At 35.6% G+C, this 27,547-nt stretch overlaps 1 protein-coding gene across 1 annotated transcript; it reads left to right on the top strand.

Annotated features, from left to right (window-relative positions):
* The first annotated feature begins 1,296 nt into the window (after positions 1-1,296).
* On the top strand, positions 1,297-26,896 carry LOC100787365 (glycine--tRNA ligase, chloroplastic/mitochondrial 2). Its single transcript, XM_041013997.1, is given in 36 exon segments — positions 1,297-1,695; positions 1,794-1,844; positions 2,395-2,462; positions 2,843-2,924; positions 3,038-3,101; positions 4,637-4,692; positions 4,828-4,905; positions 5,151-5,225; positions 5,309-5,379; positions 6,267-6,383; positions 6,510-6,611; positions 6,936-7,062; positions 7,854-7,937; positions 8,071-8,157; positions 8,603-8,704; positions 8,786-8,849; positions 9,111-9,166; positions 9,912-9,983; positions 10,834-10,916; positions 13,079-13,133; positions 13,484-13,711; positions 13,795-13,858; positions 13,861-13,880; positions 14,323-14,394; positions 14,478-14,536; positions 21,579-21,672; positions 21,993-22,211; positions 22,359-22,453; positions 22,910-23,000; positions 23,135-23,239; positions 23,321-23,359; positions 24,453-24,542; positions 25,155-25,256; positions 25,825-25,906; positions 26,024-26,109; positions 26,527-26,896. Coding segments are annotated over 36 exon segments (3,378 nt in total). The 5' UTR covers positions 1,297-1,356; the 3' UTR covers positions 26,626-26,896.
* The last annotated feature ends 651 nt before the right edge of the window (positions 26,897-27,547 follow it).

Raw genomic sequence — 27,547 nt, 5'->3', positions numbered from 1 at the left:
GGTTTAAAACATAAGGCTACCAAATCAACAAACAGTTTCTCCTCTCCCCATCTGAAGAGAAAACGAAGGTCTCATAAAAAATAAGGTGATTTGGTTGAGGAAGGTCATTAAACCAATTGTTCGTGACCACTGTCATATTCCGCTGCGTGTTAATCAAGCTCTATGGATCCAGGTATTCCTTAAAACCTCTTGATAATCTAACGTAATGTGTTTTGGTGCTCATTTGGTATTGTATATGGTTTATTGAAAATTCCCAACAATATGTTCATATTTTTATCTCTCCGATGATATCAAAAAATAATAACTAACCAACATAATCATTTTGAAAATGAAACAACATTTTTTTTATTCTAATCTCTTCCTTTTTTTTCTTTATTTCGATAAATATATTAAATTTGATATAAACTATATTAAGATGGTTAATATTAGGTATTTTAGAAAAGTTTATATTAATTTACCTGTGTTATTCATTATTCATCAAATCATGTACAAGATAGGCAAGTGTCATGTAACATATATGACATGTATATTTGTCTTGTGTTGATGAACCTAGAAGTTTGATGTTGTTGGAAAATATAACACACATGTGCACATATACACATGTGTATGTACATACATTATTTTTTTTACATAATTATTTAGATATAATCAATTATACTTTTGATTTTCCTATTATTGTTAAAATTTAATTCTAGTCACTTTATTTTTTGTGCAAATCTAGATTCTTTACTATTTTAATTGTAAAATTTTACTTTATCTATTAACTTTAACTTGATGTTTAATATTGAACATATTAAAATATTGATCGTGTCAACTTAGCATTTTATTAAATATTGGACATCAAGTTAACAAGTTGAAAAAAATATACAATTAAAATAAATAAGGGAACCAAAATTAAATTTTCACAATAATAAGAAACTAAAGTCAGGTTATTAAATAAATATATTTTATTATATGAACTTTGACAATAATATGATTAAGTTTTAATATATAAATTATATTTTAATTAATTTTTATGATACACAAACATTTAAATATAAAAATAGATATTGGATTAAAATAAACAATTTAAATTATAATATAAAAATATTTTTAATTATTGATAATTGTTTTTTAAATTAAAACTCAATTTCAAAATAAAGATGAAAGATGATAAATCGAAAAAAAAAAACATATACAAGAAGCTCAAGCAATCAAATAATATAATCCAAATTACTTATTTTATTTTAAAAGATATTTATTTATCGTGACACATCCTCTTCTAATCTGCTTTTAGCTTTTGTTTTTGACCTTTGCTGTGGTAAGTAACTAACGACAGCCAGTTGGTGTTTTGGCAGAAACTGAACTGAGAATGAAATGAAAAGGCTAAACTTTATAAACCCTATCTTATCCCCCATTTGTGGAAGAACCAATAACCACCGTGCCGGAATCATGGGAATCCTCGCCTTGCCCTTAGTGATCTCCGTTCTCAAACCCCACACCGCCACGCGCCTCCTCCCCTCACACTCCCTCCTCCACCGCCACCGCCACTTCGCCACCACCCTCTCCGCCGCCACCACTCCCTCTTCTCCTCATTCTCCTTCACCTTCACTCTCACGCCACTCTTCTTCTTATTCTTCTTCTTCAAGCCACTCCAACACTCGTTCCATTAATTCCTCAACTCTCACTTTTCAGCAAGCAATTCAACGCCTTCAGGTCTTTGCAACACTCAAATTGCATTACTCTCACTCCAAAACACTTTATTTTTAAATTTTTTAAAAAATGTTTTTTTTTATTTGTATTGGTAATTGCAGGAATATTGGGCTTCCGTTGGATGCTCCATAATGCAATGCAGCAACACAGAGGTAATTTAATCAATTTGCTGCATTGTCGATCATCCATTCAATTCAATTATCTTGTAAACTTATTGCTGTTGTTGTTGATAAATTATTAGAATTAATTTCTATGCACTATACTTTGACTGTTTTACAGTAACTTTTATAGTGAACCAGAAATCATGTTCGGTATGAATTTCAAGCTAGTAAGCGTAAAAGTCAACAACTTTATGGTAAAACTAATCTGTGATTCAATGCGTAGACTATTGTCAATTAATTATAGGAGTTTAATTGATATGCACTATCAATATAAAGATTTTTTTCATGGTTAACTAATCAGAAATCATGTTAGCTATGACTTTTAAGCTAGTTAGTGTATAACTCAACAGGCTTGACTTGACTTACATGAGCATTTGCGATTGATTGACAGTATAAAAATTTGTCTGTGATTTAATGGACAGACAAACTACTTGCATGCTTCTGGAGGTTTGACTTCATGATACAAGGTTCAGTTTTGAACTTAAATTGTGTTATTGAATCTTCTCTGATACATTTTTTTTAATGTGTCCACATTGAGCAGGTTGGAGCTGGGACTATGAATCCTCTTACATATTTAAGGGTTCTTGGCCCTGAACCATGGAATGTCGCGTAAGTATGTTTTAGATGTAAGTTATTGCATTGATTTTCGAAAATATGAATGTCGTTCAATTGAAGAAGTTTACTGAAAATTTGGTTTAATGAATTTATCTTTACCTCGATGAAAAAAAGATTAAAACTTAAGAGGGTGCTTGTCCACTCTGAAGCAGTGGAGATAATGGTTGCTGAGTTCCATTGCTGTTAAAAAGATGAGATGGCTATTTGTTTTCTCAGGAAAAACTTTTGGTTGTAAGCATACTTGAGTTGCGTGGATGCTATTTGTTCTTGATATTTTTATTTATTCATTTTTTGTTATTTTTACTTGTTAATGATGAATGGAGAGTGTGAGGAGGGTTTGGGATCCAAAACTCATGGCATTTTTTTTATGTTAGGTATGTGGAACCTAGCATCCGCCCTGATGATAGTCGATATGGAGAAAACCCAAATAGGCTCCAAAGACACACTCAATTTCAGGTCAAGTTTGTTAACATAATCAAATTCAGAATTTAACGTTATAAGATTGCTTTTTCTTGAATAACTTGTGTTTGTTTTTTAGCATTGAATTCTTGGTTGTTTTATGATCTCAGGTGATATTGAAGCCTGATCCTGGAAATTCGCAGGATCTATTTATTCGCAGCCTCTCTGCTTTAGGTACTAACTGAGTCTGATATTCTCTGATTCAACTGAAATAGATTTTATTCTTCTGTTCAATTGCTATTTTTGTTTTGATTTACGAGCATTTAAGCATACAAATAGAAAAATTGCATGAAAATGGAAAAGAATCTTACAAAAGAAGTAAGAAAACTGTGTTAAGAAAACTAAGAAGCTTCAATTTGTTCCATATCATTTATTATGATTTTGGGTTGATGTTTTACAAGTTATTTCAATTTCTTAAGCTTGTATTGTCTTTGCCTCTTTGGTCTCTTCAATGTACATGCTAATTACTAAAGGTGATCTTCTATTTGGTTTTAGGATTTATGTTTTAAGAGTTTGTGACTTAGGTTAGAAGGGATAATTGGTTTGAGAGTTAGGGTGAATTTGTTGATGTTTATTGACTGTTAAGAATTTCAGTCTCGATTCATTTACATATTTTAGCAATTATTAGAATATTACTCAAGCATAGATCTCACAGAAATCTTAATTCATTAAGTATAACTTTCTTGCCATTTATTGAATTATGTATGTGTCATAAAGCAACTGGATCCTGTTAAAGATATATTTGAATGTTTTCCAGCATTACCTGTATACTTAACATCTACATGTTATTGTTATATTTTTTTAAACATATTGACATATATCTGTACCTGTAAATGTATGTTCTATTACTAATCCCCTGCTCAACTTTGGAAATCAGAAACTTAAGTTAAGCCTCTCCTCTCTGTTTTTCTTTTCTTTTGAGGACCAGTCTGGTTATCATTACCTTAGACACGTGAACTAAAGAGGTCTGAACCCCGCCATTAGCGTTAAAACTAGTGGCAAGTTTATGTGAGATAAAATAAGAAGCAGGTTTAGACATACCTGGCCTGAATTATTTGTGTTTGTGTAGTAATTGTTTTTAGGCGCAGCTCTTTGGGTACTTATGGATGTGAATTATTACTTATGTGTATTATTTCTGTCTTTATGCAGTCATTTATGGATCTGAATTATTACGTATGTGTGACCATGTGACAATTAGTACGCGATGCTCTATGTATATGGGGTTTGGGGGTGGTTATTCATTGAGTAGTTTTAATAATTGCTGAATATAGGAGAAGTCTCCTCATTAAGGGGAAAACCTGTTTTGTCTGTCTTGTACTGAAATTCTTGGCTTAAACCCTGATTTTTTCCATTAACAAATACATAATTTAGTGCACTTACTCTTGAATTTAACACATCCAGTCTCTCCTATCTAGCTAATGACTGACCTCTACTAAAATCTTGCTTACAACCTTTCATTAACAAGTGACTCAAAAACATCAACCATCAGTATAAACAAGAAAGGTGAAAAGGTGTCACTGCCTCACTTACCCCCCTTGAAATCAAGTTGCTGGTATACCTTTAACCATAGCAAATAAGGTGAAAGATGTTTAGTTTCATTAGCTACTCAAAATGAGAAAAACAGTATGAACTTTGTGCAGTTCTAATTTTATCTATTTTTGGATTTTAAAACTCTGAACCTGAAATTGTGGAGTGCATATCTTTGATAGGTATTGATGTTACCGCACATGATATACGGTTTGTGGAAGACAACTGGGAGAGTCCGGTAATATTTGTTGTTTTGGTTTATAAAAGTTTTAATGCTGCTTACTGAAATGCAATTTAAAGCTTTTTTTGTTTTTTGTCTTTTAAATCCTATAAGATTGTAATCTCATCCATATGCAAATTAAAATGCATATAGGTTCTTGGTGCTTGGGGTTTGGGCTGGGAAATCTGGATGGATGGGATGGAGATTACACAATTCACCTACTTTCAGCAGGTATGTTTTGTTGCTCAGAGGGAACTATTATCATTATTTTGTAATGGAGAAGAAACTTTATTGGAGAGAAGACATATCCTGCTTAACAGACACAGGGACTCTGTCTACCAAAAAGGGGGAATAAACAGATTTTTCTAGTTATTGTCATTTTTCATCATGCAACCTTTGGATGTTGTTCTTTTATTGAAAAAATAAAATAAAATATTCCATTTACCTTCATTGTTCTCCTTTCTTTCTCCCTCCAGGCTGGAAGTCTCCAGTTATCACCTGTATCTGTAGAAATTACTTATGGCCTTGAGCGTATCCTCATGTTACTGCAGGTATATTGGCTAATTTTCTTTTTCTTCAATCAATCGCTGTCACCCATTAAATAATTTCTAAAGTTTCATAAATTTGGTGACAGGGGGTTGATCACTTCAAGAAGATCAAATATTCTGATGGAATTACATATGGAGAGTTGTTCTTGGAGAATGAGTACTTGATTACTCTGACTACTGGTTTTGAATTGCACTTCATTTTATTTTTTTGGTTGTGAAATATTTTGGAGTTTTCATAAAAAAATGCAGACCTTTCCTTTTTATTTGTTTTATTCTATTTGACATTTACTTTTATGACATGTTAAGAAAGATGGACTACGTTGTTGAAGGGTCTGAGTTACACTCAGCAGCTTCATATACATATATAAAACTGATAACAGAGAGAGAAAGAAGATTTTAAAAAGAGGAAACCTAAAGTCTACTCTGTCAGAGTAGATACAACAAAAAACAGCTTTTATAGCTGTCACTAATACATCAGAAAATCTAATATAATCTAACATAACACATCTAGAACTTTTTTGATGAAGGAAAAATGCTTATGGTTTGATGGCCATTATCTTGGCTTTGATTGAGAGGGGATTGCAAGGAAAGTTAAAAAGACAACTGAACACATTGGTCATGTTTTGAAATGAGAGTTCTGTGAAGGACAGACATCCTTGCAAGACAACCAAAGTACTGGAAAGCAAGTAAAACAGAATTGAAAACATAATTCAAGAGACCTATAGTTTGGAAATGGCAGAAGAGAAGAATAAAAGTGATAACTAGAGGCCAAAAGGGAAAAACAGCATTAATGACCTAGGGCATCTAATGTCAATTTTGTTGTTCCCCACTAATTATTATAACTGGAAAAGCAGAACAAAACAAATGAACTGTCTTACACTTCCTGTTTCTTATTCCTCGTCTTAATTATTTTATTTTTTACTGAAAAACAACAAATTTTTGCTTATATATACAATGGAAGAATACAAATGTCCTTAATTTGTGGTTTATTAATATTGACTTTGTTGTTGATTAATGGTGATAATATTTTTTTTCCTATTTCAGGAAGGAAATGAGTGCATATTACTTGGAGCATGCTAGTGTTGATCACGTTCAAAAACATTTTGATTTTTTCGAGGAGGAAGCTCGTAGCTTACTTTCTTCTGGCCTTGCAATACCTGCGTATGTTTATGACATTTAAATTAAATATTCTATTTATTGGATTTTTTCCTCTTATTATCTATTCAAAATGATTTCTGTTTCTTCTCTGTCTCTGCTTCTGATGTATGTTTTACTACTACATGCTAGGTATGATCAGCTTCTGAAAACATCTCATGCTTTTAATATCCTAGACTCCAGAGGCTTTGTTGGAGTAACAGAGCGTGCTCGATATTTTGGTCGCATGCGTAGGTAATGCTTGTTGCCTGACTTTGTGACTTGAATAAATGAAGGAACTTTATGTATTTGCATCACTTTGATAGTCTTATAAAGTCATAGTCACAATTGAAAATTAATCCTTTACTAGTTTAAAACACACTTAGTAGGGAATATAACAATCATCAAGTTAGGGTATCCCTTCCTGTTACACCTTAACTTGAGTCTAGTGTTCCTTTGGAAATGTTTGTATGTTTTAGGGTTTCAATATATACTGTTTATTACAATATTTTGTTATCACTTACGCTTCTTTGTCTTGATTCTCTGCATTTCATATTTTCCTTCATCTTGGTTCTCCAGTTTAGCTCGCCAGTGTGCACAACTTTGGTTGAAGACAAGAGAGATGCTTGACTTTCCCCTTGGTTTTATCTCTGAACCTGATCATTTTGTATTGCCAAAAGAAGTTTTGGAGGCTGCATGTGAGAAGGTTAGTTTGCATATGTGGGTCAGTCAAGTCACCTTGCTGCAGATAAATGCCAAATGCCTAATCCCAAATCCATTGATGTGCCAAAGAAAACTCTTAAAAAAAATACAAGTTCCCCTCCAGCCAAAAATACTGAATTGAAGCATATATTGCTCACTGTCACAGATTTAGGCTTTCTGTTTCTACTTAAACCATGAAAGTAATCATCCAGAATAAATGGTCCAGTCACAAAGGACACCCAATGTTCACCAAAAATGCTAAATAATGAGTTCCATAAATGAACTGGTGCAGAACAATGTGAGAGAACTGTTGAGGAACAGATTCTGAGTGTACTACACACGGGAAAGAGTCTTATGCAGCCTACAAATGTTTAGAGAGGGAAAGAGTCATTAATATTAAAACTATTCAGAATCGTTGTTCAAATTTTTAGAAGCAAAACAAAAAAAATCTTTTTTGAAATAAAAGACTTGACTTTGGAGGGGGCTTTGGATTTCCACAAGTGTTTATCAAGAAGAATTTATCTGTCTTCAAGGACTGAATGAGGAATTGAAGGGATTTGTGCATAAACGTCATAAAAGGATCAAAGGACTAAATACTTTATCCCAATGAGAAGACACATGAATAGAGTCAATGAGCTATTCCTCTCTTATGTAAAATATTGGCAGTAAGAATGATATGATATATAGAGAAACTAAATCTTGTTAATATTTAGCTTGAGTACGAGTTTCTTTATTGATTATTGTCCACAAATGTATTTATATATTATGTAAAATCCAGCTTTTCTCTGGTTATAGGTGCATGATCATTCAAGAGCATTTGTTCTTGAAATTGGGACTGAAGAGATGCCACCTCAAGATGTTGTTGATGCAAGCAAGCAAGTATAACTGATATAAATTGTTTTCAGCTATTTGCTAGATATTTATTGTTATTTTCTATTATGATTTTTAGTGAATTACTATCATTATTCTCATTCATTGTTCAATATTGATTCTACTGTGCTGGTTATTATAGCTGAAAGATTTATTGCTGCAACTGCTTGAACGGCAAAGGTTAAACCATGGTGAAGTGCAAGCTTTTGGCACCCCACGTAGATTAGTGGTGCGGGAATAAACTTTATCTTTGATATGCAATTCTTGATGCTTTCCATTATCCTTATCTCCTCTGTTAGTTATATCTCATTTATAGTCTATGTTAAACCATGGTGAAGTGCAAGCTTTTGGCACCCCACGTAGATTAGTGGTGCGGGAATAAACTTTATCTTTCATATGCAATTCTTGATGCTTTGCATTATCCTTAACTCCTCTGTTTGTTCCTATCTCTGTTAGTTTTATCTCATTTATAGTCTATGTTTTCTGTAAAAGAAATGTTATATGAAGCATTGGCAGTAGTACCTATGCTGGATTAATGGATACAATCATAAATTCAACAGTTGAAATTTATTTGTTGTTATCGCAATACATACATTGTAAGATATTCAATTTTTAGAATTGTTCATATATGAAATGGCAGTAATCATATCTTTTCCGTGTTGAGAATTTCATAGGTTGCTGTTGAAAATCTTTGCACCAAACAGGCAGAAAAGGAGGTTGAAGTTAGAGGTCCTCCTGTTTCAAAAGCATTTGATCATGAGGGAAATCCAACAAAGGTTTTACTATGCTTGAAGCTTTTCTTTTATCTTATGTTGAGGTTCAAGAAATGCTGCCTAAATTTTTTTATTTTGTGTCAGGCCATTGAGGGTTTTTCTCGTAGATACTCTGTTCCACTTGATCTGGTATACAGAAAGGTTGATGGTGAGTATCCAGAAGCGGAACACTTGTTGAGTGGGTGCATTTCTGTTTCTCCTTGTCCTTCTCATTAAATCTTTATACAGAAAGATTCACTTGACATTTTTCAGCTGCTGCTTTATAGAAAGGAAATTTTTGCTATTTGAACTTTCAACTTGATTTTCAAGCACTGCAATTTAATGTGTAACTCATCAGTTTTCTTTCAAACATGCCTTTGTACCATAAGTCCTTTAGTAGGTACTTCAATGCAGTTTCCTGTTGTTGCAGGGAAAACGGAATATGTTTATGCACGTATAAAGGAGTCTTCAAGACATGCTTTGGAGGTTTTTATTCTTTATTTCCTCGTCTTTCCTTTTTATGCTTGTTTATATGTTTTGTTAAAACAAGTATAATATTGCAATGTGGGTGTCTTTTTCTTAAAAGGTACATGTTTAAATCTTTTATTCCTAGACCAAATAAATAAGCCAATATAGTAATACATATTCTAATAATATGATTTATAAATGTTCTAGTATCAAGTGAGTTATTCATCATATGAAATGAGGCTTAAGATAAGAGTGTAATATTGTAGTTTTTGATTTCACTAAAAAGTTCTTTATGAACTTAATAGTCTTAAAGACAGCCTTTTGGAGAAGTACAAACACAATGGAGTGGGGAGAACGCCAGCTGTTTTGACCAACGAGTTGTGCTTATGTCCAGTTAGTTACCTATATCAAACTTGGAAGACTGATTTTTATTAAAGTCCCAATTATCAAAAGACAGTACACTATTAATGATATCTAATAGTTAGCAAAACATACCTAATTTCTGTACACATTTTTATATTATATCATTCATAAATATGGTTAATCATTCCAATTGTTTCTCGTCTAATATACAATAAAAGGAAATTCCATGCTAATTCACTTGAGATAGACACAAGGACAAGTTCTGAGTTCTGACCAAGGTTTCATGATATGATACAAGATTTTTGAGATGTGAATCTTACACCTTGTCATTTAGGATTTATTTCTCTGTCCCTTAGTTCTTACACATTTTATTGCTGCTGATTTGTTCTACTCTTATTAGGTTTTGTCTGAAGATTTGCCTGCTACTATTGCTAAAATTTCATTTCCAAAGACAATGCGTTGGAATTCTCAGGTATGTTGGATTTTTAAGTGGGTATCTGTAGGCAACATGACTCATTATCAGCATGATTATAAAACATCAGAAGATAGATAGATTTTGTCATAAACTAACTCTCCCAAAAGCTTAAATTGTTGGGTGAATGAAGAGACATGGATAACTCTTGTATCTAACTCCCACACATGCAAGAGCCCCTTGTGCTTGAAACATGGACACTGTGCATGCCCATTGCCCATCATACCTGGTGGCGGGTAATGAATTTTGACTTTTAATACATAGAAGAATGGGGGCAACAAACTATAAATCACATGATTATAGAGGCTTTGATATCATATTCAAGTGACACTCCCAAAAGCTTAAGTTGTTAGGTAAAGACGGGAATGTTTTTTATATTATATTTCTAACATAGTGATTTGTACATGCTATTGACATTTGTAGTACAGCTAATTGTATACTAATAATAGGGTGTTGCTAATGAACGCCCTAAGGGTATTTAGTTTAAAAGCACTGAATACTCTCAATTACTATAACGAGGTAATCCAAAGCCCCCTATATAAGTTTCAAGTTTCAAGTTTCTTCAATTATTAAAAAGCACTGAATACTCTCAATTTTTGATATACTCTCAATTGAGGGCCAAAATCCAACTGAATACAATCATTGTTTCTCAATTTTATTTGGAAGACTCTTTCAGAAATCCAGCTTTCTGACTCCTAGGGGAAACATTGGGAAAAACAACTATCCTCTGTTGCATTGCATGGAGTTATAAATAATTGAAAATCATATATGGTATCATGTGGTTTTGCTTTGGAGTAAAGGAAATGACTTGTTACACAAAATTAACATGTTTCCATACTTTTATATATAGGTTATGTTTAGCAGGCCTATCCGTTGGATTTTGGCCCTGCATGGAGATGTAGTAGTCCCATTTATGTTTGCTGGGGTGACGAGGTAATTTATTCTTTTTGTATATTTTCTCTACTTTGCCCTCTCCTAAACCATGTGTTCATACTGGACTTTGTGCTTTTTGTGTCATAGACACCGTTTCATCAGAACTTCATGAGTAGTATGCTTACTTATAACTTTTTCCATGTCTCTTGAAGAGATTTTATAAACTAAAAACTGTTGGCAGGTCCCCAATTAAAGAGGTGCTTACTGGTTAGTCTGAGTTGACTGGTTGGAACAGTTAGTTTTTTTTTTGTCAGCAAAATTAATATGTATTATAATAATAAGATTAGTACAAGTGGTACTGATATATATACACTGTTTCCAGACTATGTCAAGACCTATGGAATCCTAATACAAGCTTATTGCAAGAATTAAGCCTCCATCGGTCTGGATTAGTGTAAACATCCCTACACAAAAAGTAACCTGTAGAACAATCCCCCCTTGTTTACAAAAACCAACCTTTATATTGCTAGACCATGAATGAAAAGGAATATCAAATCCTTTTTCCATATTTTTGAGCCATATCCAGCAGAAGAAAATGGCGTCATCCATCATCTTTTGACCGTTGAATCCTTCATTTGAGAAAACAATCCTGTTCCTATGAAACCATATGCACCAAGTTAAGGAAATCCACCACGTTTTCCATCGCTAAGATCTAATACCCTTGAGATATCCGTGAGAATGTTAAAGGAAATGATTTGTAGGCTATTCCGGGGAAACATCAACTATATTTAACCATGACAATGATTCCCACCATAAAGGCAATATTTTATCACAATTGAAGAACAAATGGGATGCATCCTCCTCCTTAGGTCTACAGAAAGGGCAAGAGACATCATTCAAATCCACATTCCTTCTTCTGAAATTAACCTTTGTTGGTAGCCTCTCCTGAATCAGTCTCCAAACAAAATGTGACACTTGGAATTTTGAGCTTCCATAATTCCTTTAATACTTCGTCATTATTTTCCCCTAATAATTGCCTAGTTAGCACTTTGTATGCGGTTCCCATTATGTATACCCCGCTTGGATCCACCCTCCAACCCCACCTATCGTGCTGATTAGGTTGCACTATCATACCCTCGATGTCCTCCATAAATTTTGCAACTATATCTATCTCCGCTTCCCTAAATAACCTTTTCCACTCTAGCTGCCATTCCCATATTCCTACTGATGCAACCCCTAGCTGCTGGATAAGATAATGATGTTGAGATATGCGAGAGGATGTTTGGTGCATCCCTCCAGTTTTTTGCTCCTTCCCTTCCCTCAACTTGTCACAATGGCTGTCGCACCGTGTTGCACATACCCCTTCCCAGGGTAGTTGAGACATGGCCTATCTCTGACACTCTCTCTGTGTCTCTCTCCCTCCCACTCTCTGTTTCTCTCTCTATCTCTCTCTCATTCTCAAATAATTTTTATGATAATTATTACATAAAGTTCATAACATAATTGAACAGTTAGTGAATTAGAAAAGATATATTATTGAATATAAGTAATAGGAAGTCTTAGAATTTGGGCTTAGGGCTCAACTCAAGTCCATAAAACCGGCTTGTGAGGTTAGGATTGGCCAAGCTCTATCTCGAGTTGATGTAGGACTAAACCACCACCCTTAAGGCTGAAATTAAGGCAACGCCCAAAGAGGCCACGGCAGCTTTCCAACAGGAAGAAAAGTAATAGAGATCAATCTTGGATTTTGGAGTAGAAATTGGTAGGTAGAGTCCAGGTCTCTTGGATACTTGGGGAGATAGGGAGAGAATCATACTTTTCTTTCATTTTTTTTTTCAGTTCTGTATCTCCATGATACTGATCAGAGGCTATTAATTGCAATATTGTTCTTATTTCTGTTGTTGACACAGCTACTTAATTATTACTTTATTATTTTTTTCTCACTTATCCTCCCTCCTGTCCCTCAATATTTCAATTATTTTTATTTTACAAAAGGCTTACCTGAAACAGGAATATCATGAGGGAGTGAGGCATGAGATTTCTTACTAAACAGCCAAAAGTAAAAAACAGATCAAAGAATAAGACTAGGGAAATAATATCTTGGCCACTTATTCCAAGGCCTAGCTGACACCCAATTATATTAAGTTCTTTTTGGTTTATCAGTTTCCTTTTTATTATCTGATGGTTGAGAATAACAATTACCATGTTTGTATATTATGCAGTGGAAACTTGTCCTTTGGTCTTCGTAATACTTCTTCAGCTGTTATCCAGGTGCATGCCTGAAGCAATTTATTTTGACACTGCAAATTGAGCTTGTTTTTTTTAAGCCTTCTCACTTTTATTTTATGGTTTTTTAATTTGATACATGGTTGAAACAACATATATCTTTGAGAAATCTCTGTCCATATGTCTGTTGGTCCGATTCTGTGTATGTGTAGTATCTCTAGGTTGTCATTTTCAGGCTTGTGTGTGTGCTTGTGTGGTGGATGTAACAGATGTCATACTTTCTTTTTTCGTTGTTCTCTATTGTTTTTTTCCCCTTTCCTTTTCTAAGAAGGAAAACGTGCCCGCATTTTTCTTTAACCAAAAAAGCCCTGCTATATTGTTAATTGCAGGTGGAAATGCAGAATCTTATTCAGTTTCAATAAAAATGTGGAATCAATGTTTCAGTTGAGGTACAAATGGATAATTTGTTAATATTAAAATTCAGACATACATGCATATAATTACAAATATATCTAAAATTAGGTCGGTACTTTTGGCAGGACCGTAAGAAAATTATTTTTGAGCAATCTAATGCATTAGCAGAAAGTGTAAATGGCCAAATTCTTATTCCAAAAGGTTTGCTTGACGAGGTAAGAGTTCTTTGTTCCTTTTGTTTAACATTGTTGCATATATGCATTTCTAAGAATTTCCTTTTATTTATATTTAATTATAGGTTGTAAATCTTGTTGAGGCACCTTTTCCCGTGCTTGGAAAGTTTAAGGAAACCTTCTTAGATCTTCAAAAGATCTTTTGACTATGGTGAGCACTTCGCATTTTGCTTTTTCAATTTTGTAGCATGTCATTATTGTGAATCCTATTAATAGTAATCCAGACAAAAAAATTGACTTTAGGGGGGTTTTGGATTTGCAAATGTGATTAATTGTAAGCAAACTATCCCTATTAGGGACTTATTTAGGAACTGAAAATAATATTGCTTTTAAATCTAGACCAATCATTTAACATGTGAAGTTACTGATTCCTGATTTATTGGTCTAACAGTGGTTGAAATAATGATAATTAGAGATGTATTTTTGCAATATTATATATATATTTAGTAACGAAATAATATAAAGTCATAAGAAACCAACATAAAAGTTGATTGTACCGATTGGGTGTCATTATGAAATCAAACATATATAAATGCCTCCAGGTTTAGAAGAATATTGAAAATAGAAGCTAACCATTGTGCACATACCTGCAGGTTATGCAAAAGCATCAAAAGTATTTTGCTGTATGTGATGCTAATGGACAATTATTGCCTTATTTTGTTGCTGTAAGTTCTTTACATTAATTGGTCTTCTAGAATGACTGCATGCTTTGAAATTTTATTTGTTAAATGATATGTAATTTTCTCAGGTTGCAAATGGAGCAATTGATGAGACTACAGTGAGGAAAGGAAATGAAGCTGTGCTCAGGTATTCGTATCTCAACTTCTTATCGTGTCATATATAGTTTATTGAAAGAGAGTTGCTATGATACCCAGTTTCTTCTTGGGTATTGGTGTCCTTGATGTGTTGTCAAACATTTATTAGTTGTTGGTTATACTTGATGGCTTCTGGTAAGGACAAACTCTCCTTGATGTTTAAGCTATAATTGAAGATGCATTAATGGTTTGCCTTTCTAACACAGTGCTCTTTAGGCTTGAGGATGAGAAAATACACAATCCCACTCTAGTTTGTGCTGAAATTAACTTCATTTAAAGAATGGGAGCAACAAGAATTAAACTCATGACTACTTGGTCACAAAGGCTCTAATCCCGTGTTAAGAACCAACCAACCCAAAAGCTTAGGCTATTAGCTGACCTTTGAATAGTTTTATGTCTTTTGTGAACTCCAAACATTTATTGGAGAAATGAGAACAAGCAACGACAATATTTGAAACAAGGTATTGATACCTGGGGAAAATGGGAATTGGAGTAAAGCCTTTACCAAAAGTTACCCAATATTGCTTTTTTCTTTGTTTATTAGAAATGTGTTATTGATGTAATATAAAACCATCCATTTGTCTTCTCCTAACAGCTTAAGCTCTTAGGATAGCTTGTTTATGGCATGATATTGGAGCTCTATAACAATGTGGCCATCGTCATCTATAGTTAAGTCCTTACCACTCTCCATTCTTACTACCAAATTTAATAAGTTAAATGTCAGGACAAGGTAAAGGGTTGTGTGATACTGTGATAGGGCACACCATAGATGTCACATAAAACCTTTCATGTGTTTTCACCTAACAACTTAAGCTTCTAGAATAGTCTGTTTATGACAAAATGATTTTTTTTTTGCTCAGCAAAAATAGATATATTTATATATATGAGGAGTACCAGTGGTACTAAAAGTACATGATGAGGATTAGGTAGACAGCTGGTTCCTTTGGTTGTTACAAGGAACTGAGCTAGTCCACTATAAAATATTACAAATGTCCAGCACCTACAATCCCTTCCTAAATACTCAAACCTTCTCTTAGATTAGTGGACCATTGGTTAAAGTGTAGTGCAAAATCTTTCTCCATAGATTTGAGCCATGTCCAAATTAGGAGTACTGCATCATCCAACACTTTGCTTCCATTGAAGGTTTAATTTTGAAAAACTATCCTATTTCTTTGCTAACAGATGGTCCATGTTTGTGGATTTTATTCCACCAACATTCCCATTTTCATGCTGCAGAAAATGATCCCTAGGATTTTGCGAGAATGCGCCCACTAAGTTAATCCAAGACAATGACTCCCACCATAAAAATAGGATTTTACTGCAATTGAAGAATAAATGGGTTGCATCATCCTCATTATTGCTGTAGAATGGGCACAACATGTCATTTACCACCACTTGTCTCCTTCTCAAGTTTAACTTTGTTGGTAATCTATCTCTGATTAGCCTCCATGCAAACACTGATGATTTCGGTGGGATCCTAAGTTTCCATAGCTCCTCAAAACACCATCCTGGTTTTCCCCCATTGATTCTCCCCATAGCAGATCATACGCGCTTTTTGTTGAATAGTGTCTACTTGGGTCAGGTTTCCAAACCCAAGTATCTCTCTTGTGGGTGGATTGCTTCTATGCTATCTCCCAAAAAGCATCAGCCATTGCAATTCACTATCGAATAAAGGTCTCCTCCAGTTAACTTCCATTCCCAGCGGCACTTATGTTGCTCCCCATCTGCTAATGATTGCTGTTGTTGGCATGAAATTTATACAGTCTGGATATTTTCCATTAATGGTATATCATTGCCTATCCAGCAGTCCTCCCAAACCTAACTTATCACCACGTCCCACCCTCCATGTTGTTTCTTTTTTAAGTACACTATTCAGCTGCTGTTGGTGAGTTATAGCAGGTCCTTCCACCATGAGGATTCGTGCTGCCTCTTGTTCCTTCATCTAAGTCCTCCATCCACCATATTTAGAGTCTAGTATCCTGCCCACGATTCCCTGCTGTTGAAAAAGGTCCTTCGCCATTTCCCTAAATGTGTGTTGAAGGTCTTGAGTCTTTTATGCCTAGGCCACCTTTGTCTTTTGGTAGACCATGTTTTCTATTTGACTCATGCAATCTTCCTTTGCTCCGATCCCCGCCCTATAGAAATCTTCGTTGAATGCTGACCAGCTTATCAATTATTTTTGTGGGTACCCTGAAAAAGAGAAAAAGTAAATGGGAATTTTGTTAGGACTGCATTAATAAGAGTCACTCTCCCCCGAAGGATATGTGTCTTTGTTTCCATCCGGCTAGTTTTCTCTCGCATTTTCTAATTATAGGATCCCAAACTCGCTACGTCTTGGGTTAGCCCCAATGGGGATACCAGATACAAGAATGGCATGGACAACATACTACAATTAAATATTCAGCACCTCCTTCCACCATTGATCCGATTTCCCGATTGCCCCAAAATAACTTTTTGCGAAATTGATCTTTAAGCCTGATGCAAGTTCAAAGCTTCTCAACATGGATTAATTGTCTTAACATTCTGTATTATAGCTTCATCAAAAAATATGGTGTCATCAGCGTATTGTAAGATGTTGACTGGCTCTTTGTTTTTTCCCACTAGGAAACTGCTAAAAAGCTCTTATCAATGCTTCTCTCATAAACCGGTTAGGCCTTCCGAAACAATATTGAATATAAAGGCGCTAGGTGGTCCCTTGTCTAAGGCCTCTTTGTGGAATGAATTATTTGTGGGGCTGCCATTTACCAATACAGAAACCGAGGCTGAGCTAAGAAACCCTCATCCAAAATCCACTTGGGGCAGAAGCCTAATCTTCAGCATATATGATAGGAAACCCACGAGACGGAGTTGTATGCTCTTTCATAGTCTACTTTAAACACCAAGCATGGCTTTGACCCTCTTTGCTTCCTCCACCGCTTCATGGCTATCAATACACTATGCAACAAGTGTCTTCCGCCTATGAATGCGGACTGTCTTGCATCTATTATTCTGGCATCACCTTCTTCAATCTATTGTTAGAAGCTTGGCACAATCTTATAACACAGTCTATTAGTGAAATAGGTCTGTATTCATTAAGGTTTTGTGGATCTTTCACCTTGGGATTAGGGCGATAAAGGATGCATTGCAGCCCTTTGGGAAATCCCGTTGGCATGAATTCATCAAGGAACCGGATGATATATGGTTTAGTAACTTCCAAAATTGTTTAATGAACTTGAAATTTAATCCCTCCGGTCCTAGGCTTTTCTCACTTCCACAATCCCATACAGCCGCCCTTATTTCATCCTCATGAAAACTCCCCACCAGCATATCGTTTTGTTGTTGTCCAATGCCATGAAATCTGATTCCATTAAGATCTAGTCTACCCTGCTCAGGTTCACTGAATCTATTCAAGAAGAACCTACGAACTTCCTCTTTCACTCTTATCGGTTCTTCTACCCATGAACCCTCAATAAATACTCCTTTGACTGCATTATTTTTGCGGTTAGAGTTCATCAACAAGTGGAAATAGCGCGAATTGTAATCCCCTTCTCTAATCCATCTTGCTCTCGCCTTCTATCTCAATAAGAACTCATGGGCTTGGGCAGCTGACCACAACTCTTCCTGTAGCTTTTTGAGGATCACCAGTTCTTGGGAGGACAACTGTCTATTAGTGCTGCGTCTTCAACTTGTTTAGATCGGCCTCAATCCTTGTACTTCTTGAGTGTATCACCAAATTGCTCCCTGTTCCATAACTTCATTCTCTCCTTAAATTTTTTGATTTTTTCTTTGAATGCAAAGCCCCCCCAGCCCCTTGGTTGTGTGTTTGTCCAGCACTCCTTAACTATACTCTCAAATAACTTGTCTTTCAACCAACAGTCAAGAACCCTGAAAGGTTTTGACCCCCAATCAATATTTTTGGATCTAAGTAGGATGGGACAATGATTTGACAAGTTTCTATCCAAGATGAATTGGGTGCATCCGGGCCATTTAGTGAGCCACTCGTGAGAAATAAAAAATCTGTTTAATTTGCTCTTAGCAGCCCTATTTGGTCTAAACCATGTGAATTTTCTCCCCACACTTGGTATCTCTTCTACTTCTATGTCGGCTATCCAGTCGTTGAACTCACTAATAGTGTTGACATCCTCCCCCCTCTGATACACATCCACTCTTTCAGATGGATGTCTGATGCTGTTGAAATCTCCTAGTAAACACCAAAGGTCATTAGGACTTAGATTTTTCAGCTGCCTAACAGAGTCCCATAGAGCACACTTACTCTAGACATCACATGGAGCATATATATTAACTATAAAAACTTTCTGAGTCTCATGACTCCACATTCCTTCCAATAGAATGAAACCCCATCCATTTACCCTCCGTTCCACTTTGAAAGCTTGTTCATTCCATAGGCACAATAATCCTCCAGCTGTATTTGTTGCAGGTTGTAGTTCCTAACTAACTTTTGGATCTCCCCACAGAGCCTGACACATGGTCTTGTCTATTTGCTCCTTTTTAGTCTCCTGAATGCATAGCATATCTTCTTGGTGTTTCTTGACCAACCTCCTGATTGTTGTCCACTTCACCCCCCTCCCTAGCCCTCTTACATTGTAGGATACGATATTCATGAGAGAATATTCCTATTTCCCAGTGTCTCTGCCTCCTTCTTGTCTCTGTTCTCCATTGCTTTGATTCTATCAATGATTATAGCTTGATTTGTGTCACATGTCACCCCCATTTCTTTTGCCAACTCCTATTGAGATGTTGCCTCCTTTTGCTGGTCTATGCTGACTCCATCAGTGTTTGGTGATGTCTCCACATTTTTATTTTGTACTCCATGTTGCAAGGGTGATGTGTCCATGGGAGTATTGCGTCCTTCGAAGCCTGTAATTGTTGTATCCATGTCCACGAAGGCCTGCTGCTGATTATTTAAAGTTTTAACTGCTTCTGTTAATTTTTCATTTCCACTTATTATATGGGCCTGCTGCTTTCTACACCCCCTGTTTCTCGAATACACCTTCCACGTGCTTCCATTATCCAATTTGTGATATTGTGGGCTGTTGCAGTTATTTTGTGAAAAAATAGCGGTAGTGTGGTTAGTAAGGCCCAAATTAATTGTGGGCCCATTAACAACCATTGCCATATCACGTGCCTCTTTATTAATTGGCATTTGTGACCCGTTGAGGCACTCGTGGTCAGCTCCATTTTGACCGTGGGCAGGGTCAGCACCTTCCCTTTCAAAGCACCCACGTACCATGGGAGTCGTGCCTCTACTCCCCTGTTTTTTCTGTTTTTGTGCTTTAAGGATTTCGTCTTCACCGAAAAGTGCCTCTGGGTCTAGCACGGGCCGCGATACAGGGTCTGTTACTTTTCCAGTTTCCATATCAGGTGCGCATGTTTCGTATTTGGGGCAATGTGCCCAGCTAACGCAGTCGTTACCCGTTGGGTCCTCAGTGTCTCGAGGACCGTTGGATAATGTCGCGCGCTGCTGGGACTCGATCTCGCCGATACGTTCACCAGCAAAGCTTCTGGGCGAGTAATGGAATCTAGGTTCTCTGCTCATCTTCGACTTCGGGGTGCCGTTATCGTTGTCGTCAGAATCGATCTCTTCCGACGACCGATGGCGCTCCGACAATGGTAAATGCGCTTTCTTCCGGCTTCGCTCCAGTTTTCTTCAATGATGTGCACTTTGTGGACCTCCCCGCTGATGTGAACTTCGACCATATGTTGGAAAATAGGTCTCCATGGGATTCTGATAAGAACCCTGGCCCTATCTAGCATTCGCAACTCTTCAACGTTGTCATCCACCTCTACCAAGTCCCCTATTGCTGCGACAATTTTATGAATTTGCCCAATATCCCACGCTTCTGATGGGATGCCCCAACACTGAGCCCAGAGCAATCTGTGTCCCGATCTCATCGTTGGATTCCATTTCTCCAACGAATGAAACGGGGATGAGCCATGTCTGGTTTCTTCGATGATGAGCTTTTCCGCTTTGGTATCCGAGAGACCTAGGAGGAGTATCATATCATCCCCTAGGTATTTCGGCACCACGTTTGTTCCCACCTCCCAAGGGGGTTCGTCCTCGACTCTTTCGGATATTCCCGATTTCTTCACGCAGCCCACCCATACATTAGTGTACCATTTCTTCTCCCCTGCCGGGATCTCAAGCTGGACCGATGAGTATCATCCATCAGGTCTGAAAGTTCTAGTCTGTGGGTGCCTCCATTGTCCTAAGTTCATTGTGCTAGTGGCCACCACCTTCGCGTATGGCATTGAAATTGCCCTTCAATGTGGTGCCATTTTTCGAGCTGCTGCCACTTATTTGTTGTCGTCATCCACCTGTGTCCTGGGTTTGACTCTGGACTCTTCATACCTCTCCTTTCCTCTCCCATATTTTGGAACATTCACGTACAACTTGAGTCCTCCAACAATGATGTTGTCTAGCTGTCTTTCTAATCTGCGCTTGTCAGACACCCCTTTGAACCTCACGAAGCCGTACCTCCTGCCACCTTTGTTCCTATGTTTGGAGATGAAGATCTCCCTCACATCCCCCCATTTTTTGAATTGAGCCCAAAGATCCTTCTCCGTTGTATCTTCGGGGAACCTCGTGAAATAGAAAGTTGTGATATCATCTCTCTCCCTCCAATTTGCATGGTCGTACCAATGATGTTGTCCAAGCCTAGTTTTGACGTAGCTCTGTCTGGGATCCACTCTCTTTCTCACCTCTTCTCTATGTCTACCTCTCCCTCTGGTCGTAACAGTAGTCCATTCACTCTCTCTCTCTATCACTCTCGCTCTCTATCTCACTCATTCTCTCTCGTTCAACAACTTTTAGTCAACATATGACAAAATGAATATTAGAGATAATAGGATATAACCTCAACTGTCGTGCTCATTGGATCCAGTGATCTTTTACAACAAAGGGAGAGAAGGAGAGTGCTATTGTTCATTCAATTCTTAAGAATAAATTAACATATTTGCACGATGTAATGTGCACATCTTATGTTCGTACTTTACGGGGAAGCCACATTAGATTAACATTTTGACTATAATTGCAGGGCTCGCTATGAAGATGCTAAGTTCTTTTATGAGATGGACACTCGTAAAAGGTTTTCAGAATTCCGAAAGCAACTGAAAAACATTCTCTTTCATGTAAGTAGCAAATTAAACTTTTAGCTAAGTGCTTGTATGTAAAGCTCCTACTAACCAGAATATATTAAAGATTCTTCTCTCTTAATTGGAAAGTTGAACAAATAGCTATATATCATTTACTATTTTTTATTTTATTTTCCATTACTATTTTTATTTTCTTCTAAATCAGGTCATATAATTTCTTACAAGTTCATTGTCGATATTGAGAAGAAAATAATGGATAACTTAGATAATTAATAATGATACTATGTGAAAGTTGTTGAAAATACAGTGCTTAACCTCTGGTATCTTGTTTGTTTTGATAACGTGGAATGAAACAGGAGAAGCTTGGAACCATGCTGGATAAGATGACTCGTGTTGAAAACATGGTTACTAAACTAAGTTGCCTCCTAGATATCAATGAAGATGTGCAACAAATTATCCGGGATGCTTCCTCACTTGCTATGTCTGATCTTGCCACTGCAGTTGTCACTGAATTTACATCACTTTCAGGAATTATGGGGCGTCATTATGCCCTTAGAGATGGATACTCAGAGCAGGTTGTTTAATTTTTGGTTGGCTATTATTTGGTAATCTAAAAAATCATGTTTTGCCCTTGCAATCTTTAATACTTCATTGCATCCTATTCGGTTACTAGCTACTTAATATCTGTACATAATTTTTCTTTTCCTTGTCACTCTTTGCAGATTGCAGAGGCCTTGCTGGAGATCACACTTCCTAGATTTTCTGGGGACATACTTCCCAAAAGTGATGCTGGCATAGTTTTGGCAATTGCTGATAGGTGAAACTGATTTCCGAATATAATCTTTTCCTGTTTATTTTAGCGATCATTCAGATTTAGTGATTGAGGTTTATAGGCAGAGTTGGTTAGCTATTTACTAACAAATCAGATTAGCATTCAAATTCAAAAATAAAATAGAAAATATAAGGATAAGACCAGTAAAAATCTTATCTATTCTAAAGATTCTAGAATTAATTTATTCTAATGTATCCTACCAGCTTTGACCGTAGTACTTTCCTTCTTCCTGGTCTTGACATTATTGCCAAAAGAATCAGCTATGCTATTGCATCCCTCCTGGAGTCCCCTTTCCTTTAATTCCTTATTTCTATCATGGAGCTGTCTTTTGTTTCACTATGAAATGAGTTTATACTGCAAATTGTTATACTAGAATATGTTGTCCCAACTGATTTTGACCACATAGCTCCGCATCTAACGAGATATGATAGTTGTCTGCAGATTAGATAGCCTGCTAGGTTTATTTACTGCTGGTTGTCAACCTAGCTCCACAAATGACCCGTTTGGTCTTCGAAGAATTTCATATGGTCTTGTAAGGATGACATACTTTTCATCCGTCTAATTTTCATTCATGTTCTTTTCTATTTCCTTTTATAATTTTTTCCGTAAGTTTAAATTCTAGAAAGACAATTGCTTGTACTCAAAGAGATGCACTATATACTCCAGGTGCAACTATTGGTGGAAAAGAATAAAAATCTAGATTTTAAGAAGGCCCTAGAACTTGCTGCAGATGTCCAGTCCATTAAAGTAGATCCTCATGTAATAGATGATGTAAGATGAATGTCTTTCATAAATTTAAATTTCCATTTGCTTCTTGTGATTCAAATCTGATGATCTCAGTTTCCTCTTTAGGTGCATCAATTTGTTACACGAAGATTAGAGCAATTTCTGGTATGTATTATGATCATAATAGTTAGTTCTTTTCTTGATGACGATTATACTTTTCATATTGTCATCTTTTTAATTGAAAGATATTTCTTTGTTTCTTTAAAGACAACTTTAAGCCAAATTAAATTTTAAAAATAAAAAAGTTGAGATATAATTCAACTGTTTAACACATTGTTCTTTGTTAGCAAAACAGGGTATGGTTGGGAAGGGGGGGATAAATGGTTTGATAGAATGTTCGATTTTGATTATTTTTAGGAAAACAATCTCTCTTTTTTTTTAATCTAAAATCTAAGCCATACTTACCTCCTGAATTGCTTCTCATTTTGAACACCATGGACTTTACGCATATATACTAATTACCAGATATTTCTAACAATTATCAAATTGTTGGAGCATATGGGGTTAGACTATTGTATGAGTTAGGGAGAGATATATCATTGGCATTTGCACCCATTATAGGCAATTTTGAAGTGGATCTTTGTTGCAGATCAGAAATTTAATGAGTGATCACTAAGATATTCTTTCATTTGTCTTTTTTTATGCATCTTGATAAGAACTTTGGGAGAACCACACTACAAAAGCTAGTCATTGTAGTTGACGAGTTCAATGCCTTATAAACCCCACCCCAAAATCCCATATTTCTAATGTAGGACTGAAGTCCCATTTCTCGCAATTGGATCCTAACATCCAGCCATACTCCACATCTGTGTTGCTTGTTTGTAGATGAGAGAGATGGTGAATAGCTCAGATACTAATTAATAAGAACTTTGGGAGAATCATACCACAAAATCTAGCCAGTGCACCAGAATCCATTACTTTCTATGCAGGACTCAAGTTCCATCCATGCCTTGCAGTTGGATCCTAACTGTATCACTATTATAATTGGATACCTGATGTTTTGCTCACCAACTATTTTAACAATGATATATTTTCCTATAGAACATGTGCCCTAAACATCTTGCTGTATTTGTGCATATACTATTATGCTCTGATCCTATTTTAATAATGCTTTGTAATGTTTTTTATGACATGATATTATACTTTGATCCTAAGAGTGATCAGGTGAGTTTCACCATGCTGCTATATTTCTTAACAGGTTGACAAGGGGGTGAATGCAGAATTTGTTCGATCGATCCTTGTAGAAAGAGCAAATTTTCCCTGTCTTGCAGCTAAATCAGCGTATAAAGTAAGTATCCCTCTTTCACTTTACTCCATATTCCTTTGACATTGATCATTGATGTATACTGCCAATTGTTTTTCGTGATTAACTGCCTCATGGAGGTTCTATGATAAATGGAAATATGCATTTGTAGTTACTTAGTAATAAAATATGCTATCTCTCTGCTACATTTTGAGATTTTATGAGATATAGGCTGAATATCTTGTAGATCTTATAATATTCTTTCCCTAATTATGGGAAACCTCATTTACAGAATTTCTCTCCCTCTCTCTTTGTGTGTGTGTGTGTATATAGCACGAATGAGAGAACATGAAGGCATGCCAACACTCATGCCCTGAGACGTATTTACGCTAAAGAATATTTATTCAGAAACAATGTCCGAGTATGAATATGATCCAATATTGTATGTAGCAGCTGAAGTTAACATTTGCTACTTTAGGGAGCTTTCCAATATAGCTTAACTAAGTAGGTAACTAACCTGTAACTGTAAGTTAGGTGTACAGCTGTTGGCCTAAACTGAAAAATAACACTCCTCTATGAAGGAAATCAACTTCTTCAATTTTTATTACTTTTTAAAAGTTTTTATATATTCCTGATTGTTTACAATGGTTGATTCAGATGGAAGAATTATCTAAAGGGAACCTTTTCCCTAAAGTAGTTGAAGCATACTCCCGGCCAACAAGAATTGTCCGTGGGAAAGAAGATGAACTTCATATGGAGGTATTTTTTTCTTATTTTAATTATTGTAAGTATATAGAGGAAAATTACAGTCAGATCTTAAACTAACCAATTCTAGGAGTTATGCATAACATAAAAGCCATAGCATTTATGAATAAATTTAAGACTGGTTGCCTTTACTCATTATAGCATAAAATAAATCACAGCAATAATTTGGGTGGTAATGCTACCAGTGTTTTAGTCTATCTTGTGGATTTCATTAATATATCTAAAATGAATAATAAATTTGTGCATTTGATTTTCTTTATTTTCCCATTTTATTTGGCATTTTCTCCTAGTTAGGGTTTAATCTGGAGTATACTAGTATAACTCAACTGAAAGATAAGCCGGAGGAAGATGACCTAAACTTAATCCTGGAAGTATAAGATTGTTACTCTGTATTTTGGAGATGAAATTTGTAGTTTGAATGACAATGATGAGAACATAGCAACTAATTTGTTTGAATTTTTATATTTGATCTAATTATTGTTTATATATACGAATGACTTCTTTTCCCTTCTAGGTCTATTATTTTTTACAGTTCTCTTAATGCTTAAACTTACATGATTAGGTGGACGAGACTGCTTTTGTGACAAATGAAGAGAGAGTTTTATGGAGCACATTTTTGTCAGTCAAAAAGAGTGTCAATCCTGGTATTTTTTTTTTAACTTAGTACTTTAGTTAATATCATTAATTTCCTTTTACACAACATTGAATTTCCTTTTCCAGTTTCCTTATTTATATTATCATATTTAATTTTCTTTGTACAGGTCTTGGCATCGATGATTTTGTAGAAATTTCATGTCAGTTAATACAGCCGCTTGAGGATTTCTTCAATAATGTCTTTGTAATGGTGGTATGTTGTTAATCTTACTGCTCTTATATAATTAGATATTGGGTGTTAATAGATTTGTGCTGACTCTGAATACAAGCACTTTTGTAGTAGTGTTTCATGGAATTGATCGAAGAAGACTATTACAAGCCTGATATATATAGATAAATAAAATAAGTCCACGAATAAAATTGACTTGGAATTACTGGTCCTCTAAAGGACTTTATATTGCAGAGCTTTTCTTCCAAAATTTAGTCTTATAAGGAATTTTTGTTCTTGGTTATAAAATTATGTTTTTACTCTTATTATTATACTTATCGTTTAGTAGTGCTTTTTGCTGTAAAGTTTGTCTTATGCTATTATCTGCAGTTTGAGTTGGATAACCATAATTGGAATGTTTTTAACTGGAACTACTCTAATTTTCTTTCTGGTGTAAAATAGGACGATGACAAGATCAGAGTAAACAGGTTAGCTCTGCTAAAAGGAATTGCTGAACTCCCTAAAGGAATAGCAGACCTTACTGTTCTGCCAGGATTTTAAGGATTGGTAAAATTATTTATTTCCCGTAGGATATAGACCATATTTTTTTTAGGCTCCAAAAGTTGACCAATTAGGCCGTATTTATTTTTTGCGCCCTCTTGATTGTTGTTTTGGTCCGAATTTGGCCCACTTGATTTAACAAGAGTTTCTATCCGTGCGTTTGTTTCTCCTGTGGCCCAGTTGAGTCTGTAAATTTCTGAAGCTGTGTATTGTACGATCCATTTGTAATATTCTTCATTCATATAATAAAACTTAGGATTTTTATTTTTAATCCTCGAAGATATGTTACAATTTGTTCTTTTCGGACATTTCAGTATCATTTAGGGTCTGTTTGGGTAAGCATATCCAGACGCACTTCTTGATGAATAATGTAAGTGTTTTTAACTTTGTGAGGAACCTTTAGACTCCATATTGATTCCAAGTTTCCTTGTATAGTGAACTGCTCGTTATTCACAAAGTGCTCCATATAAAGATTGTAGGCAAATTTAACAGTGTACAAACCTTTAAAATCGAATTTCCAAACTCGTCCTCCATGACTTCCTCCAGTAGAGGAGTTTGAATTACATTCGTAACCATTTCTTGTGAACACAAAGCATTCAATAGGAAAGGGTCTTGTACCTTCTCACCAATGACCATTAAATCCTTCATCAATAGATGATTAACACTAGTGTGAGGGAAAGGACGTAACTTGTATCATTTAAATTCCCCCAACCAAGGTTCTTGCCATAAGTTTGTAAGAGAGTCATCACCAATATGTCATCTAACTCCCTCCTTGATCAACACCCGAGTTCTCCAAATGCTTTGCGAAATATAACTCTGGACTATGACCAATGTCCACATCCAAAAAACTTAAGGAAAGTATTTAGCTTTGAAGAGTCTTGATACTAAAGCATTGGGGTGAGAAATAAATTTTCACCCTTGT

This window comes from Glycine max, chromosome 3, assembly GCF_000004515.6.
Source record: "Glycine max cultivar Williams 82 chromosome 3, Glycine_max_v4.0, whole genome shotgun sequence".
NCBI lineage: Eukaryota > Viridiplantae > Streptophyta > Magnoliopsida > Fabales > Fabaceae > Glycine > Glycine max.
This window is presented reverse-complemented; position numbering and strand designations above follow the sequence as displayed.